At 31.4% G+C, this 14,147-nt stretch overlaps 1 protein-coding gene across 11 annotated transcripts in view; it reads left to right on the plus strand.

Annotated features, from left to right (window-relative positions):
- LOC142325044 (uncharacterized) overlaps nucleotides 1-14,147 on the plus strand; it is a 65,676-nt gene that overhangs the window by 1,075 nt on the left and 50,454 nt on the right. For 7 of the 11 annotated variants that reach the window (XR_012756472.1, XM_075366317.1, XM_075366318.1 and 4 more), the window contains exons 2-3: nucleotides 7,358-7,626; nucleotides 11,474-11,560. Coding sequence is in view for 10 of the 11 variants with exons in the window: in XM_075366318.1 (XP_075222433.1) it covers nucleotides 7,358-7,626; nucleotides 11,474-11,560 (356 nt within the window). In the remaining variant the exon portion in view is untranslated. Of the gene's footprint in view, nucleotides 1-6,399; nucleotides 6,541-7,357; nucleotides 7,627-11,473; nucleotides 11,561-14,147 lie in introns of all 11 variants that reach the window. The other 4 variants (XM_075366323.1, XM_075366322.1, XM_075366321.1 and 1 more) reach the window with 2 other exon arrangements.

Genomic DNA, 14,147 nt, shown 5'->3' on the forward strand with positions numbered 1-14,147 from the left:
ATACATGGAGTATATGAATAGATCATTTATTTTTAAAACATTTTTATAGTTACAAATGAGAGATTCATTTTTGTTCCGCATAAACATATTAATAATCTTGAAGGATTTGCGTTAACGATAAACGATTTACATTAATCCTGTTCATGTTTATCTTTCACGTTTAATAATGTTCATTATCATAATTTGTCACATGTGTAATAATTCATTTTCTTAATCACCAATTTATATAATTACTTCCCTTAGTGTTTAATTTTACATTTTCCGTATGATTAAAGACGACGATATTGCTGTGATTTATTATGGTTTTTTATGCCACTTTTTGCAGTCATGACTAATAGTAGTAAAATGATTTATGTATAGATTGAGAATGGCCAATTGCAGATAATCTATGTTGCATTGCCATGCCTTTTTATACTTTGTAATTCTTTTAACAAATAAATTTTTTCAATATTGAAAAAAGATTAAAGAAAAATCATTTGGAGAAGGGTAACTCTGTAAGCAGTGAATCTTTTTGTTTTACTGTAAAACCTCTGTAAGGTAAAAGTACTGGTAATTGACCATTTAAGGGGAATGTTGAACAATAATAATATGGTCACCTCTTATTTAAAATATTGTGGTGGGGGCTGAAAGATATTTACTTACACTGTTAAATAAGGAACATATAATATTATTTAAAATTATTATTATGTAGAAATTAAATAAATTTTTTTGCAAACTGAAGTTTTTGTTTCAGTAATTGACCACACAAAAAATTGATAAAATTAGTAGTTGACCATATTTTGCGTCAGTAGTTGACCACATCTGTAATTGTGAATTGAAGGGATAACAATGTACTAATGAAATGTAAAAGTTAGAAATAATTTTAGCAACTGTCTACTTTATTTAAAAATACAAAAACTGAATAAATTGTAATAAAATACAGTAAATATAAATTAATAATTGAAATAATTTGTTTTCAAATAAAAGAAATCAAAAATGAGCAATTCAATAAACATGAGTCAAAACAATATTTAGTAATTCCACAGAAAATCTAACTCTAGAACAGAGTAAACATTGCGAGTCTTGCTGACGTTTATTTGCTCGTTGATGTGGGAAACCAATTTTCTCCATTGGTAATCAAGAATATCAGTCTCTCCAGCCACTTCCATAAGCAGCCACATTTTGCCATAGATGACTCAGTTGCTGAATTGTCTGCGACACTAATTATTTTACCAGGGTAATATTGACCCTCATACTTGAATATGACGTACTCATTTATACTCTTGACTAATGGCTGCCAAGTGCGGTTATCTGAATTTTCGTTCCCTGAAGAATCATCTAAGATACTTTCTCCGGAGGAAATCTCAACACTGGAGTCAGAGCTTTCCGAAGAAAAATTTATCACTCTCTTCACTCTTTTAGGTTTTTGTTGTTGAACCTTGCCTCTCTTCAGCCTTTCTTTTTCCTCCTTATTTTGTTGTCTTTTTGCAGCCCTTTCCACTTTTAAAAGTTCCATGTCTTCCTTCTTCTTTATTTTCTTTTTAAAATATTCTTGACAAAGTTTCCCAGAGACAACTGAAAGCATTCTTTCTTTCACGATCCTTTTCTTATTGGTTTTTTCAGTAGCAGGATAGAAAAAGTATCACTTAAATGGGCTCGATATTCCATGGGGTGGGCTAGCAGCTGAAAACTCTTGTACATTTCCTTTACTCTGATGATGCATAACAATATTATTTTAGTATTTTTGTTAATGAGAAGCGACAATGGTGTTTCAGACTCATTACTGAAATTTATTTTAGGCGGTGCTGACACTTCTTTCGTAGAGCTAATAGCTTGATCTGTCATTGGGACAAGTCTATTGCCCATAGTTAGTTCAGTTGGGAGGCAGTCAAGCAGTTCAAACTTTGGAGGAGTGGCTTCATTGACAGTTAGCTCAATTAAAGTGGTTTCACCAAGATGAAATTCTAAAGCGTTGTCACCCACTTCAGCAGAAATGTTCTTACCATCAAGAAATTCAGTTTCTTGGGGTTGAGGTCTCACTTATATTTGAAAGTGTAGCTAAGCCACTACATTTAGTTCCTGGTAGTGTGTTCCCATGTGTACACTGTTCAGTCGTCAAAGTGAGTTCTTGCAGCTCCGTTTTGACTTTCTTCCAAAGATTAAATAGAGGTGTATCCAGTGGATTTCTAGACCATGTTTCGGATGATAACTGAAAAGCTTTGTCATCTTTTTTTGCAAGCACTTTTGGACCCTTTGGGTTAAGGAAAAATGCACTTTCATCGCAATTAAATATGCGAGACGGGTCATCTAAACTTGTGTCATAATTATGTTCTTTTAAGTAAGAATGTACTTCCGAAAACCAAGTAAATATATTGTCACTTGCGATACCCGCTCGTGAAATGGTCAGATTTTGAGAAATCCTTCTTGAAATGGTCGGGTTTCTGCGGAGAAAGCTCTTAATCCAAGTTCTTCCTGGTTTACCATCATTAAAAGGGTTTGGACGTCCTGCATCTCTGACAAACTTCTCCACACTAATGCTAAGCTCATCTACTGTCACAGGAAAACCAGCCAAAGCCATTTTCTTTACCCATCTACATATTTCAGCCTCTTCTTCTTGGCTTAGAATGGAAGCAGGTCCCATTTTCCTGTCAATCGGTGACTTATCTTCCACTTTATACTTGAGGGTTGTCCTTGGGACTCCAAATTTCTTTGCAGCCATCCGAATAGCTGTTTTGTGCAGACGAACATCTTCGACCGTAGCCATCATTGCATCTTCCCGATAATTAAGAAAGGAATCCCTTGGTTCCAGGCATCTCACTTTTCTTGTTTGCTCTTCACACCTGAAAAATAAACAACAGCATAAGTTAAGTTATAACAAAGCCCATCTTATGTAATAAAGACATGAGTGTGTGCATCATGTCTATGGTCACCTTTTGAAACAAAGTTTCAAAAGTTGACCATAGCATGCATCAGTAGTTGACCATGGGGCCAACTACTGAAATGAAGCAAATTTTGTCAATACAAGTCAGTGCAGAACCCTTTCATACAGTTGGTTGACTTGCTCATACATTATCAGCAGTAAATTAATTACAGTCAGAATATTTAGAAATTGACCACCCCGGTCAATTTCTAGGTCAACCGTCATAAAGTATTTAGTAGTTGACCACCCCTTAAAACAGGCCAAAGAGAGGTTATATTTTAGAAACTTATGATGTAATATGATAATTAGATGTTAAGAGTATGAATTAAATGTAAACTTACCCAATAAAACTTTCACAGGTTGTAATTTTTCACTTCGATTAGTCTTCGGTTCTTAGCAAAACAGACAAGAAAACGAACATAATATAGCACATCCTGAAACCATACAACAACAAAAAATCACCACTGTTACCGACAATACATTGTGATCAGGAAGTTTACAACTTAGACACCAGATAGCAGAACGTGTCTGCCAATTTAATTTGCAACAAGCTGTGACCTACTGAAACCTTATTTTCTTTGTTTTCGTAAGAAATGGTCAACTGCTGGTACTTGGTCAATTACTGGTACCCTTTCCTTACTTAAATTTTAGTAACTGCCTCTTATCTTTCCCTATTATTGATCATTTTGTCTAAACCTATTCTGTATGCCTGTGAAAACAATTCCAGAACCATTAATGATAATGTTTCTTGTTAATGCAAAAACAATAATTTAAAGAGATTTATTTACATTCCTTATTAAATATTGTTACACGTGATTGTAACTTAAGTAAATTACTTATGAAAACTTTTAATTTAGATTTCTGCTAATGTAATGCAAATTTAGGACTGAATAGAACTCTGCACAGAGCTATAGAATGATGTGTACATTTTTATGCAGTAAAACAGGTTGTTCTCTTTACCCTCCCTTCACTTATTTTGTGCATATTTCTGGCAGAAAATTGCCAGACTAATCGAAGTGAAAAATTACAACCTGTGAAAGTTTTATTGGGTAAGTTTACATTTAATTCATACTCTTAACATCTAATTATCATATTACATCATAAGTTTCTAAAATATAACCTCTCTTTGGCCTGATTTAAGGGGTTGTCAACTACTAAATGCTTTATGACGGTTGACCTAGAAATTGACCGGGGTGGTCAATTTCTAAATATTCTGACTGTAATTAATTTACTGCTGATAATGTATTAGCACATCAACCAACTGTATAAAAGTTGGTTGACTTGAAGGCTCCCTTCACTTATTTTGTGCATATTTCTGGCAGAAAATTGCACTAGCATTTCAGGAAAAGTATTTTTTAAATTTTTAGATTGTTAGTTTAAAAAAAAAGAATATGCAAAAAATTAAAAATTTTTTTTAATATTGAAAAAAACAATTTTGCAATTGAAATAATTAAAATTCAATAATAATGCTGACACATATTTTAAATATTGAATGTATTTATTGTATTGACCAAAAAGGAGCAATATCTTCCAGAATTGTGTGAAACACATTGGAGAAATGTACTTTTATATTACGGTATGTCTTCTGTTGTCACCACAATGTTGACAACAGAATACAATGCAGCTCGAAGAACTAGATGTACTAATGTAATTTTAAAAATAAATATCAAGCTATCCAAATTACACTTCCTGCAGTACAATGATGTAATCAGACAAGTATGAACATGCTTGTCAAAGTCTAAAGTAACAATTGCACCAATCTCTTGGTAGGGTTGTCTTATACTTAACAGATGAAAATGAACTTGAGTTATACATTTTTTTTAAGTTTTATATTTCCAACAATAAATGTAATATAAATTTTGGGGTAATGACATTCGGCAGAGAAGGGGGGGAGGGAGAATAACAGAATACGACATATAACATCCTTTATGAGTATCCATTTGTTTTGTACTAACTTCCAAAGCTACTTCAGCATTTCACAATAAACTTCTGGTACTGTTGTTCTCCATTTCCATCGCCTAACTATGGTAATAATATCTAATTATGTCAATCTCTGTAGCAGATGGTAGCATCTCGACCTTTTACCCGGAGGGCCCGGGTTCAAATCCAGGTCAAGCAAGGCATTGTTCACACGCTGCAATATTCACTTATCATCTAGTTACTGTAAGAGGGTGTAAGCCTGTTTATTACTACGTAAATAAAATAAATAAATATTTAATTGTAAACATAACTTAACAGTCAGTAGGTCTTGGGTGTCCTGTCTCTTTCTACTTTGAAAAAGTAACCATGTTCATTCACCTAAGCTGCAGAATTAAAAGTGACAAGGTTTCAATGCTGTTTTACTAGTAGTAAAAATAAAGGATTGATTGTACGGATGTCATGGGTTTAATTAGATTATAAATTCATAGAGGGTTCTGCTTATGCATTGTATGTAACTGGGTTATTTTCAATAGTTAATAAGAAATTAATTTTTGAATATTCGTTATATTTCAAAGACAAAGTGAAACACAGTTTTTCACCAACAGTACAGAATTCAATAATGCCTCCTACCTTATGCTTATTGTTTTTCCATTTTAAGAGCGCTTTCAAGGGTTTCCTTTATTGTCAGTTAATAAAAACTTTTTAAAATAACACATTAAATGTAATAAAAACATTAAAATTGTCACATATTATAAAAATGTGTAATCAAAAAATTAAAATAAAATTAACATTTTATAAAATAAAATGTTAAATAGTATAGTACTGTAGTGTGGCTGGCCACATGAAATATTTAATTTTAATTTTTTGACTATATTTTTATAATATGTGATAATTGTATTGTTTTTAAATTTAATGTGTGATTTTAAAAAGTTTTTATTAACTGACAATGAGGGAAACCTGTGAAAGCACACTTAAAATGGAAAAACAATAAGCATAAGGTAAGAGGCATTATTGAATTCTGTACTGTTGGTGAAAAGCTGTGTTATACTTTTGTGTTTAACATAGGAAAATATGGACAAATACAATAACAAAAAAATTATTGATTTTACTACCTTAATTTTATATGTATAAAGTTGCATATTCAAACCTGATTTTGGTTTGTTTAATCATAGTATTATTTTCAATCAGCTATTTTATGATCTCTTGTTTCATAACTTTAAAATAATAATTAATTTTGACATTATGTAATAATATTGCAGTTAAAGGTTAAGAATTATTTTTTTCTTGAAAGGTCTAATCGTATTTCAAACCGTTTTGAATTATCATATAAAAGTGTGTTGATCGAGGAACTGTGTATATGCAACATTCACCACCTACAAACAGCATTTCCTTTAATCTTTATTCAGATTATAAAAATTATTGTTGTTTACTGATAATTTGTTTTATGGGTGTTTATTTTTTTAATGCGAAATGTAAATCAATTAGTTCAAATAATTGTATTTTTTTTAAATTTCTAAACCTGATAATGACTAAATAATTGATAAGAAACTAAATAATTTATGACTGTAATTTTTTTACAGGAGTATATAAATTTACTTAAAAGCATTTTGAAATATTAAATGCTGATAAATTTAACAATGCGAATTGACTCATTGTGATTTTTAACCATGGATGTTAAAAATTATCAAGAAAAAGATGTAGAACAAGATGTAGAACAAGAGGTGACATTTTATTACATTTTATACAGGCTATCTATTAAACTTCTTTATTTTATATATAAAAATGTTAAGTTCGTTTGTGTACGCTTCAAAAACTCAAAATGCTCTGCACCGATTGAGCTCAAATTTTAGCACGATGTATAACCCGCATCAAAGATTGTTTTTATTTATTTTTCGCATCAGTCACATACACGCGATCGCAAGAAAACAAGTTTTTTTAACGGTCAGCTGTGTACCGTGACCGCGCCATCTGCCGGAAGCGAGGGGAACACTCGCCATACTAGCTAACGACAACCGCAGTCACATGTGAAACAATACCTGTTCCCAATTACATTGTTTATTAACAATCATATCCACTGAATTAAATATTCACTTTAATCGAGGTACTTTTGTGTGATCGTGTCGTGATTGAGCTGCGCCTTTCACCAAATCGTAAGTAGAGCTTATGTTTTATATGAGAGATGGTCAGAAAAAATATTAATTTTTTATAATTATTATTTAACTATTTCATTTAACTAATATTTTACTTATTTAACTATTTAATTTAACTAATATTTTACTTATTTATTTAAATTCATGTATTTAGTTAATATTAATTTTTAGCCACTTTTCAATACTGTCTGTCCTGTGTCTCATTGTTGTCGAGCTGTAGCTATGAGAACCATGAGAGATAGGTGAAAAAAGTTTTAATAAATTTTTTTGGCCTTTTCAAAATGAAAATTTTTCGTTATTAAACTTTTTGTCCTTTCTGTCATGGTTTTCAACCTAGAGCTGTGAGAACCATAAGAGGTTATAATCTTATCCCTTCCTTCTATTCCAGTGAAACCCGAAATAATGCCTCGCAGAAAATCGAATTTGGGCCGTCGCACTCGCCGCACAGAAGGATCAAGAAGACGGCTTTCGAATATGACTGAGGAAGAGCGGGCATCCGTACGAGAGAGGAACAGACTAAGCACCATCCATTTACGTAACGTGGAATCAGCAGAAAGACGAGCAGCCAGGCTTGAGGATGCACGATTGCGAGCACGTCAGTCGCGTTCTGCAGCAAAAGATTTAGTTCGTTCTCAACGGAATGAACGCCTTTCAAAGGTGAAGATGTCCTCATTCCTCGAATACCCATGATCCCGACCGATACACCATTTCAATTTAAAAGATTGCAATTCCCAATTCGATAGGCATTTGCAATCACAATCAATAAAGCTCAAGGTCAATCTTTAGAATTGTGTGGTTTAGATTTAGATGCGGATTGCTTCTCACATGGACAACTGTATATTGCGTGTTCCCGAGTCGGCAAACCAGTTAGCCTTTATATCTACGCAGACAGTGGAAAAACAAAAAATATTGTATATCCACAAGTATTGCAAAATTAAACATCTATGAAACATATGCTTTGTTTTGTTTCTCATTTCTCATCCATGCAACTACCATGTGCCACAGCGAAGCTTGGCAGGATACAGCTAGTTGTATATAATATCATTAAAAACTTGTGTCGGTAATATTATTGAAACTTTCCTGTCATAGTAGTTTCAGTAACAACTTGTGTGTTACCTTATTATCATAATCAGTAAATCAAAGATGCCGGTCTATATTCTGTCATATTCTGAATTAACTAATTGGATTTTGGACTCTGGATTGTACTAAATAGAGCTTCTTTTACTCGAAAGGACAGGTGGAGTTTATTGATACCACTACTTTAAATTCAGATTAGCAGTTTCAAACTCCATTTAAAGATTTTCAAGTGGCTTATTTGTATGCAGTTATATCCACAGTGGCTGAGTGACAAGTGTTCCAGTCTCATAATCGAGAAGTCTCAGGTTTGAGGCTCCATATTTTTTTTTTGGGTCTTTTATGTTGCACCTGCTCCCCGTGTTTGTTTTGCTTTTTCTTGTGGATTTATTAGAATCGTTTAAATCATCTTATTAAACGATTAAATAATGTCATAAATAAATAATTTTGTAAAACTATTACCTATGTTGGGCTGTACAACTTACAGATAAGATAGCGATCTGGTATTGTCTATTTGTATATTATGTTAATAATGTCATTGTACTGTGCACAAAAATTAATGTGCCAGCGTAAATAAAGTTCTGTTATTTGAAGAATTGTTTAGGCTAGCTGACTGAAAAAACTGTTTTCTTGCGGTCACAGGTATGTGACTGATGCAAAAAATAGATAAAAACAATCTTTGATGCGGGTTATATATCGTGCTAAAATTTGAGCTCAATCGGTGCAGAACATTTTGAGTTTTTGAAGCAAACTTAACATTTTTATATATTTTGTTAAATGTGTAGAATATGAGATGTATAATATGTTAAATGTAAGAGTTGAGTGTGTAGCATAGGTTTTAGGTTTGTTTTATAGAGTACTTTTCTTCATGTGGCACGTTTGCTTTTGGATGATCTGATTACAAAATATAAGTGAAATTGTGTATTTTGTTATACTATTTTCTGTTTCTTTGTGAAGTTAAGATGATATTTTGTTAATTGCTGTGTAAGAGTTTGCTGTAAAACTGTTACGGGCAAGATGACTACATGAGCTAACAGTTGCCGTGCTTTATTGTAAACTTGCAACATCAGAGTTGAAAAGTGCTAGTCTTGTGTTTGGATGGTATTAGGTTCCATATTTAGCAAATGTGGGGAAAAAACATAATTTCAACAACAATTTTAAAAAAATTTTGTAAAAAAGGTGCAAGCATATAGCAGTACTTTTATTTTTTTTTTTAAATATTTCAATATTACAATGTGAAAATCTTTTTACATTAACGCAGATAATTTTTTGTTGTATTGAGTTTATAAGAATCTGGAAAAGAGAAGAATTTGATATTTGGTGATTATTATTTTATTTGAATATAACAATATTATTGAAGTAAATATCTTTATGAACATTTGGGAATAGGGGTTACGTAGTAAATGAAAGATTACCAAATAGACAGATTTTTAAAAAAAATTATAATTTTCATTATGCCTGCCTGTCATAAACTGTAGGATGAAATTATAAAGACAAAAAAAAGAAGAAAACCAAACAAAATAATATTTTGGATTATAACATAATCATGATTGTTACAAGCAAAACCCAAATGGATTGGATTGGTCTAGCGATGAACTCATCACAAATTAGCTGATTTTAAAGTCTAGAGTTCCAAAATTCAAATCCTAGTAAAGGCAGTTACTTTTATATGGATTTGATGGATAACGGTGTTCTTTGGTGGTTGGGTTTCACATCTCAGGAATGGCTGACCTGAGACTGTACAAGACTAAACTTGATTTAGATTCATACATATTATCCTCATTCATCCTCTGAAGTAATACCTTACAGTGGGGTTCTGGAGTAAACAGAAAAAGAGAAGGTTATTTTCTCATAAACTATGCAAAATACAAAAAAAAAAAAAAATAATCTAAGTATTTACTAGCCTTTACTAGGATTTGAACCTTACAACTCTAATCTTCAAAATCAGCTGATTTGTGATTTCACCCCTTGACCAACTCCGTGGGTTACAAGAAAATCACCTGGGGCGATTATAATATCAAAACCCACCACACACACCAGACACAGTAAATAGAGAAAGTTAAACAGCATATTAATTACAAAATTGATTTTTGTGGGATCCCCATCTTCCGTTATTAAATTCAATAATCTTTATTCTATTATAAAATTATTCTCTTATTAATTCTATAATTGTATCTTATTATTAAATTATTCTGCTGAAGATGCAGGATTCTGTGAAAATTGATTCTTGGAATTAATATGGTAAGTTTAAAATTTTATCTATCTGATGGATTTTGATGGTTTGTTTCATTTAATATTAAGTTTTATTAGCGCAGTGGTCAGTATGTTAATGAAGTATTTGAATTAAAATAAAAATATATGTGATTTTGTGGCATGAAAATCTTCAAAACCATCAGATCAGTTTTATTGAAATATAAATATGCTGTAGTGTGGTGTATTTGAAGTTGTATATGTGAATATTTGATGAAGATTTGTTGAGTCATTCTTGAGTTATGCTCAGTTTAAGGTTGAAAAAATTTGAGTGGGGACAAGTTAAAAGTGTGGTTTGTTATTATGCAGCAATTTGGAATGTTGAAGTTTCTTTTTATAAATGTTTTAAGTATTTACCAATAGTTAGTAGCACACGATTGTTAATTTACTAAAACAATTTTAAACAATGTATTTATTTTATATATAAAATAAATAATAATAATTTTTTAATAATTAATAATAATAATTATAATTATTTTTTTAAAATAATTTCATCAAATTATGATTATAATAATTTTTTATTATAAGCAGAAAATATATTTTAATATTAAAAAAAATTATATCTCTTCAGGTTTTCTTGTATAAATTATATTTTGCATATTTCTATTATGAGTGTGCAGGTGCACTGGGGAAATAGTTTCGAATGTGTGGAAACAGTTTCACGATTCAAATGTGCACCACTAGATGGCAATACTAATAATTATTTTTTAATTATTTAATTGATGGTTATAATAATTTAATTTTGTTATAAAAGACAGTATATTTTGATATTAAAAAAAATCATCTGTTTTTAGTTTTTTCATTTAAGTTGTGTTTTGTGTATTTCTTAATTGAGCACAGGTGTGCTAGGGAAATTTTTTTAGACAATTCAAATTTGCACTAGTAGATGGAAATACTAGCACTTAAATTATTAATGCATTTTAAAAGAAGTATGGTGAATAATTTTGAGCTTATTATTTTTACAAACTTTTCAAAGAAAAGTTTAAACAGTTTAACTAGAAAGTTTTTAGAATTTTCATTTTATTTTCTTTCTTCATTAATTTAATTTGGATAATGGTAGCTACAAAAGAGGTGAATTTTATTTCCTATTATTAATTGTTTCACTTTTTAAATAATGTTTGATTTTATTCAACTTGTATAGTTTACTTACATTTTCCTATGTTGTGGTTTTATATTTTAGAATACTATTCCGAAAAAGAAAAAAAAAAGGAAGAATGAACGGAGCAAGAAGGAAAAGAAAAGGTTATACATGCAGGATAAGAGAAAGGTATGTATATTTTTTAATTTTTGTTAATTTTGTTATTTAATTTTTTCTTGCCCTTCAACTTGAAGTACTTAACCATGAGGTTACTGTTTAAATTATTATATTGTATTATTAGCAATTTTATTTTATTGTAGGTTTTTTGTTTTGTTACATTATCAGGAAACAAAGAAGTCATGTTAGAATGGTGATGTTTTAGAAAACATATGTTTGTCTAATAAAATTTTTCGACCAAAGCGTTTGATGGATTCCACTAAAAGAGCTGCTCATTATGAGAACTCAAGTTGTGCCAAAAAAATCATGAAAGTACAAGTTTGTGGCAAAAGCAGTGTATGTCCAATCTGAACAGTAGAGAGTTGTTCATCAGGAATGTAAATGTCAAAAGCTGCATTTGATAAATCCAGAGAATCAAGGTCTTCATTGCAATTACTTGATTTGACCCAAAAGCGACATTTATCAAATCTGGAGAGTAGTGCCATTCAAGGTAAATGCTTCAGATTGTGCCAAAAGCAACATTTGTCAAACTTAAAAAATCAAACTATTCATTGTGAACAGTCAGGTATGGCTCAAAAGTGGCGTCTCTTGATTGCAGAAAATTGAAGTCTTAATTTCAGTTGCTTAAGCAAGTGTCAAAAGAAGTTTCTCCAAGATGCAGAAAAAACATAATCATTTATTGCAAGTTTGATCCAATGAAATAAACAGATTGAAAAATTTGAAGCAGAAAGGGTTGAGAAGTCGCTTATATAAGTGTAAATTATTGGAAAATAAACAGTTGAAAATTGTAATAAGAATTGTCATTTTATTTGAGAAATAAGGATTTGTCCATAGAGAATAAATGAGTAAAATATTTTTTAAATATTATAACTTAGTTGAAGAATGAACTAATTATTAAGTTAATTAAAGAAGCAACTGATTGTGTGTGCATATGTTGTGCTTGTTTGTGGTATGCAAAGTCAGTAGCTTATTATACTGTCGAAGATGTGAGAAAACATATTTCTGTAGAATTTATTAATGAATTTTGTGTTTTGAAAGATGACAAAAATGTTAGATATTTATGTAAAATGTGTCTTAGTTGTAAAAAAAGAAAAAAATTGAAAAGTATCTTGGATAAAAAAAGATTCCTTTTTTCTAACGTGATTACAGTGGCAGAGGTACATCAGATAATTTGCATTTCTGGTAGGAATGAAATGCCTGGTTTTGATTAATTATGGTGGAGCTTCTTGTCTACTTTGTCAGAATTTGTGTTTATACGTTGACTAGAATTTTAATAGGATGCTCTTTGTTGGCTATTTCCTTGTTTGTCGGTAAGGTGTTCTTAAATTGTTTTGGTAATAAGAACCCCATTATGACCTTCTCTTATAGATCTTTTAACATTCCTGCCAGTTATTGGAAAGGTTTTTGAGAAGGTTTTTTTTCTTCATATTAGTGATACATTGAATTCTAGAAAATTGTTGATGGATGATTTGTATGGTTTACGCTGAGGCGCAGGGGCTTGGAAGATGCTATTAAGGTTATGTATACCGTTTCTTCTGTTGAGTCTGAGTATGTCTTAGGTATCTTTTTGGGTATATCAGGAGCTTTTAATAATTTGTAGTGGCCTTCTTCCCTGTTTCAGTTTCAGAAACGTGGTTAAACACAGAATGAGCTGAATGTGTTATAGTTATTTGAGCAATCAAGATGTGGTTCTTCAAAACAGCATCTCAGAAGTAGGAAAAACTATATCTAAAGGTATCCACAAGGTAGAGTTTTAGGATCTCTACTCTGGGTTATTCAGTTGGATTCTTTGATGCAGTTGAGGTTACCCAGTGGATGCTGCATCACTGCTTGTATGGATGATGGCCTTTTGATTGTTAAAGGAGGTTTGAAGAATGCGATTGAATTTAGGGCAATCCAGGCTTGCAAGATACTTCAGTTGTGGAGTTTGGAACATAAGATTGTATTTTTCTCAGAGGAAACAATGTTGATATTGCTCAAGGCATCTAGCTGTTACATAACAACCTTGTGTAACAATGGCAGGTCATTGAATTATGTATGCCCTGCTGCAGAAGTATCTTTCACAAGCAGTTCACCCCAACTGGGGGCTTAATTTCAGAACTATACATGCCTATATAAGGGTGTATGTGAAGCTGTATGGTACAAATATTATAGGAATATTTTGTTGAGAGCCCAGCGTCTCCTACTGTTATCTGTGAGTGGTGCCTATAGAAGTGTCTCTCAAGAGGCGATACTTATTATTTCTGGCAATAAGCCCATTGATATCCTTGAAACTGAGCACCAATTACGTTATGATGCCAAGAAGGTAGGCCAACTTACCTCTTCTTTATTTTTCCTATTTAGCCTCTGGTAATTACCGTTCAGATAATACTTAATGAGGATAATAATAATGAATGAGGATGATATGTATGAGTGTAAATGAAGTGTAGTCTTGTACAGTCTCAGTTCGACCATTCCTGAGATGTGTGGTTAATTGAAACCCAACCACCAAAGAACACCGGTATCCACTATCTAGTTTTCAAATCTAAGTAAATATAACTGAATTTACTAGGACTTGAACGCTGGAACTCTCGACTTCCAAGATTTTTGAAGACGCGTT

Source organism: Lycorma delicatula, chromosome 5 (assembly GCF_047948215.1).
Source record: "Lycorma delicatula isolate Av1 chromosome 5, ASM4794821v1, whole genome shotgun sequence".
In the NCBI taxonomy this organism is placed as follows: Eukaryota; Metazoa; Arthropoda; class Insecta; order Hemiptera; family Fulgoridae; genus Lycorma; species Lycorma delicatula.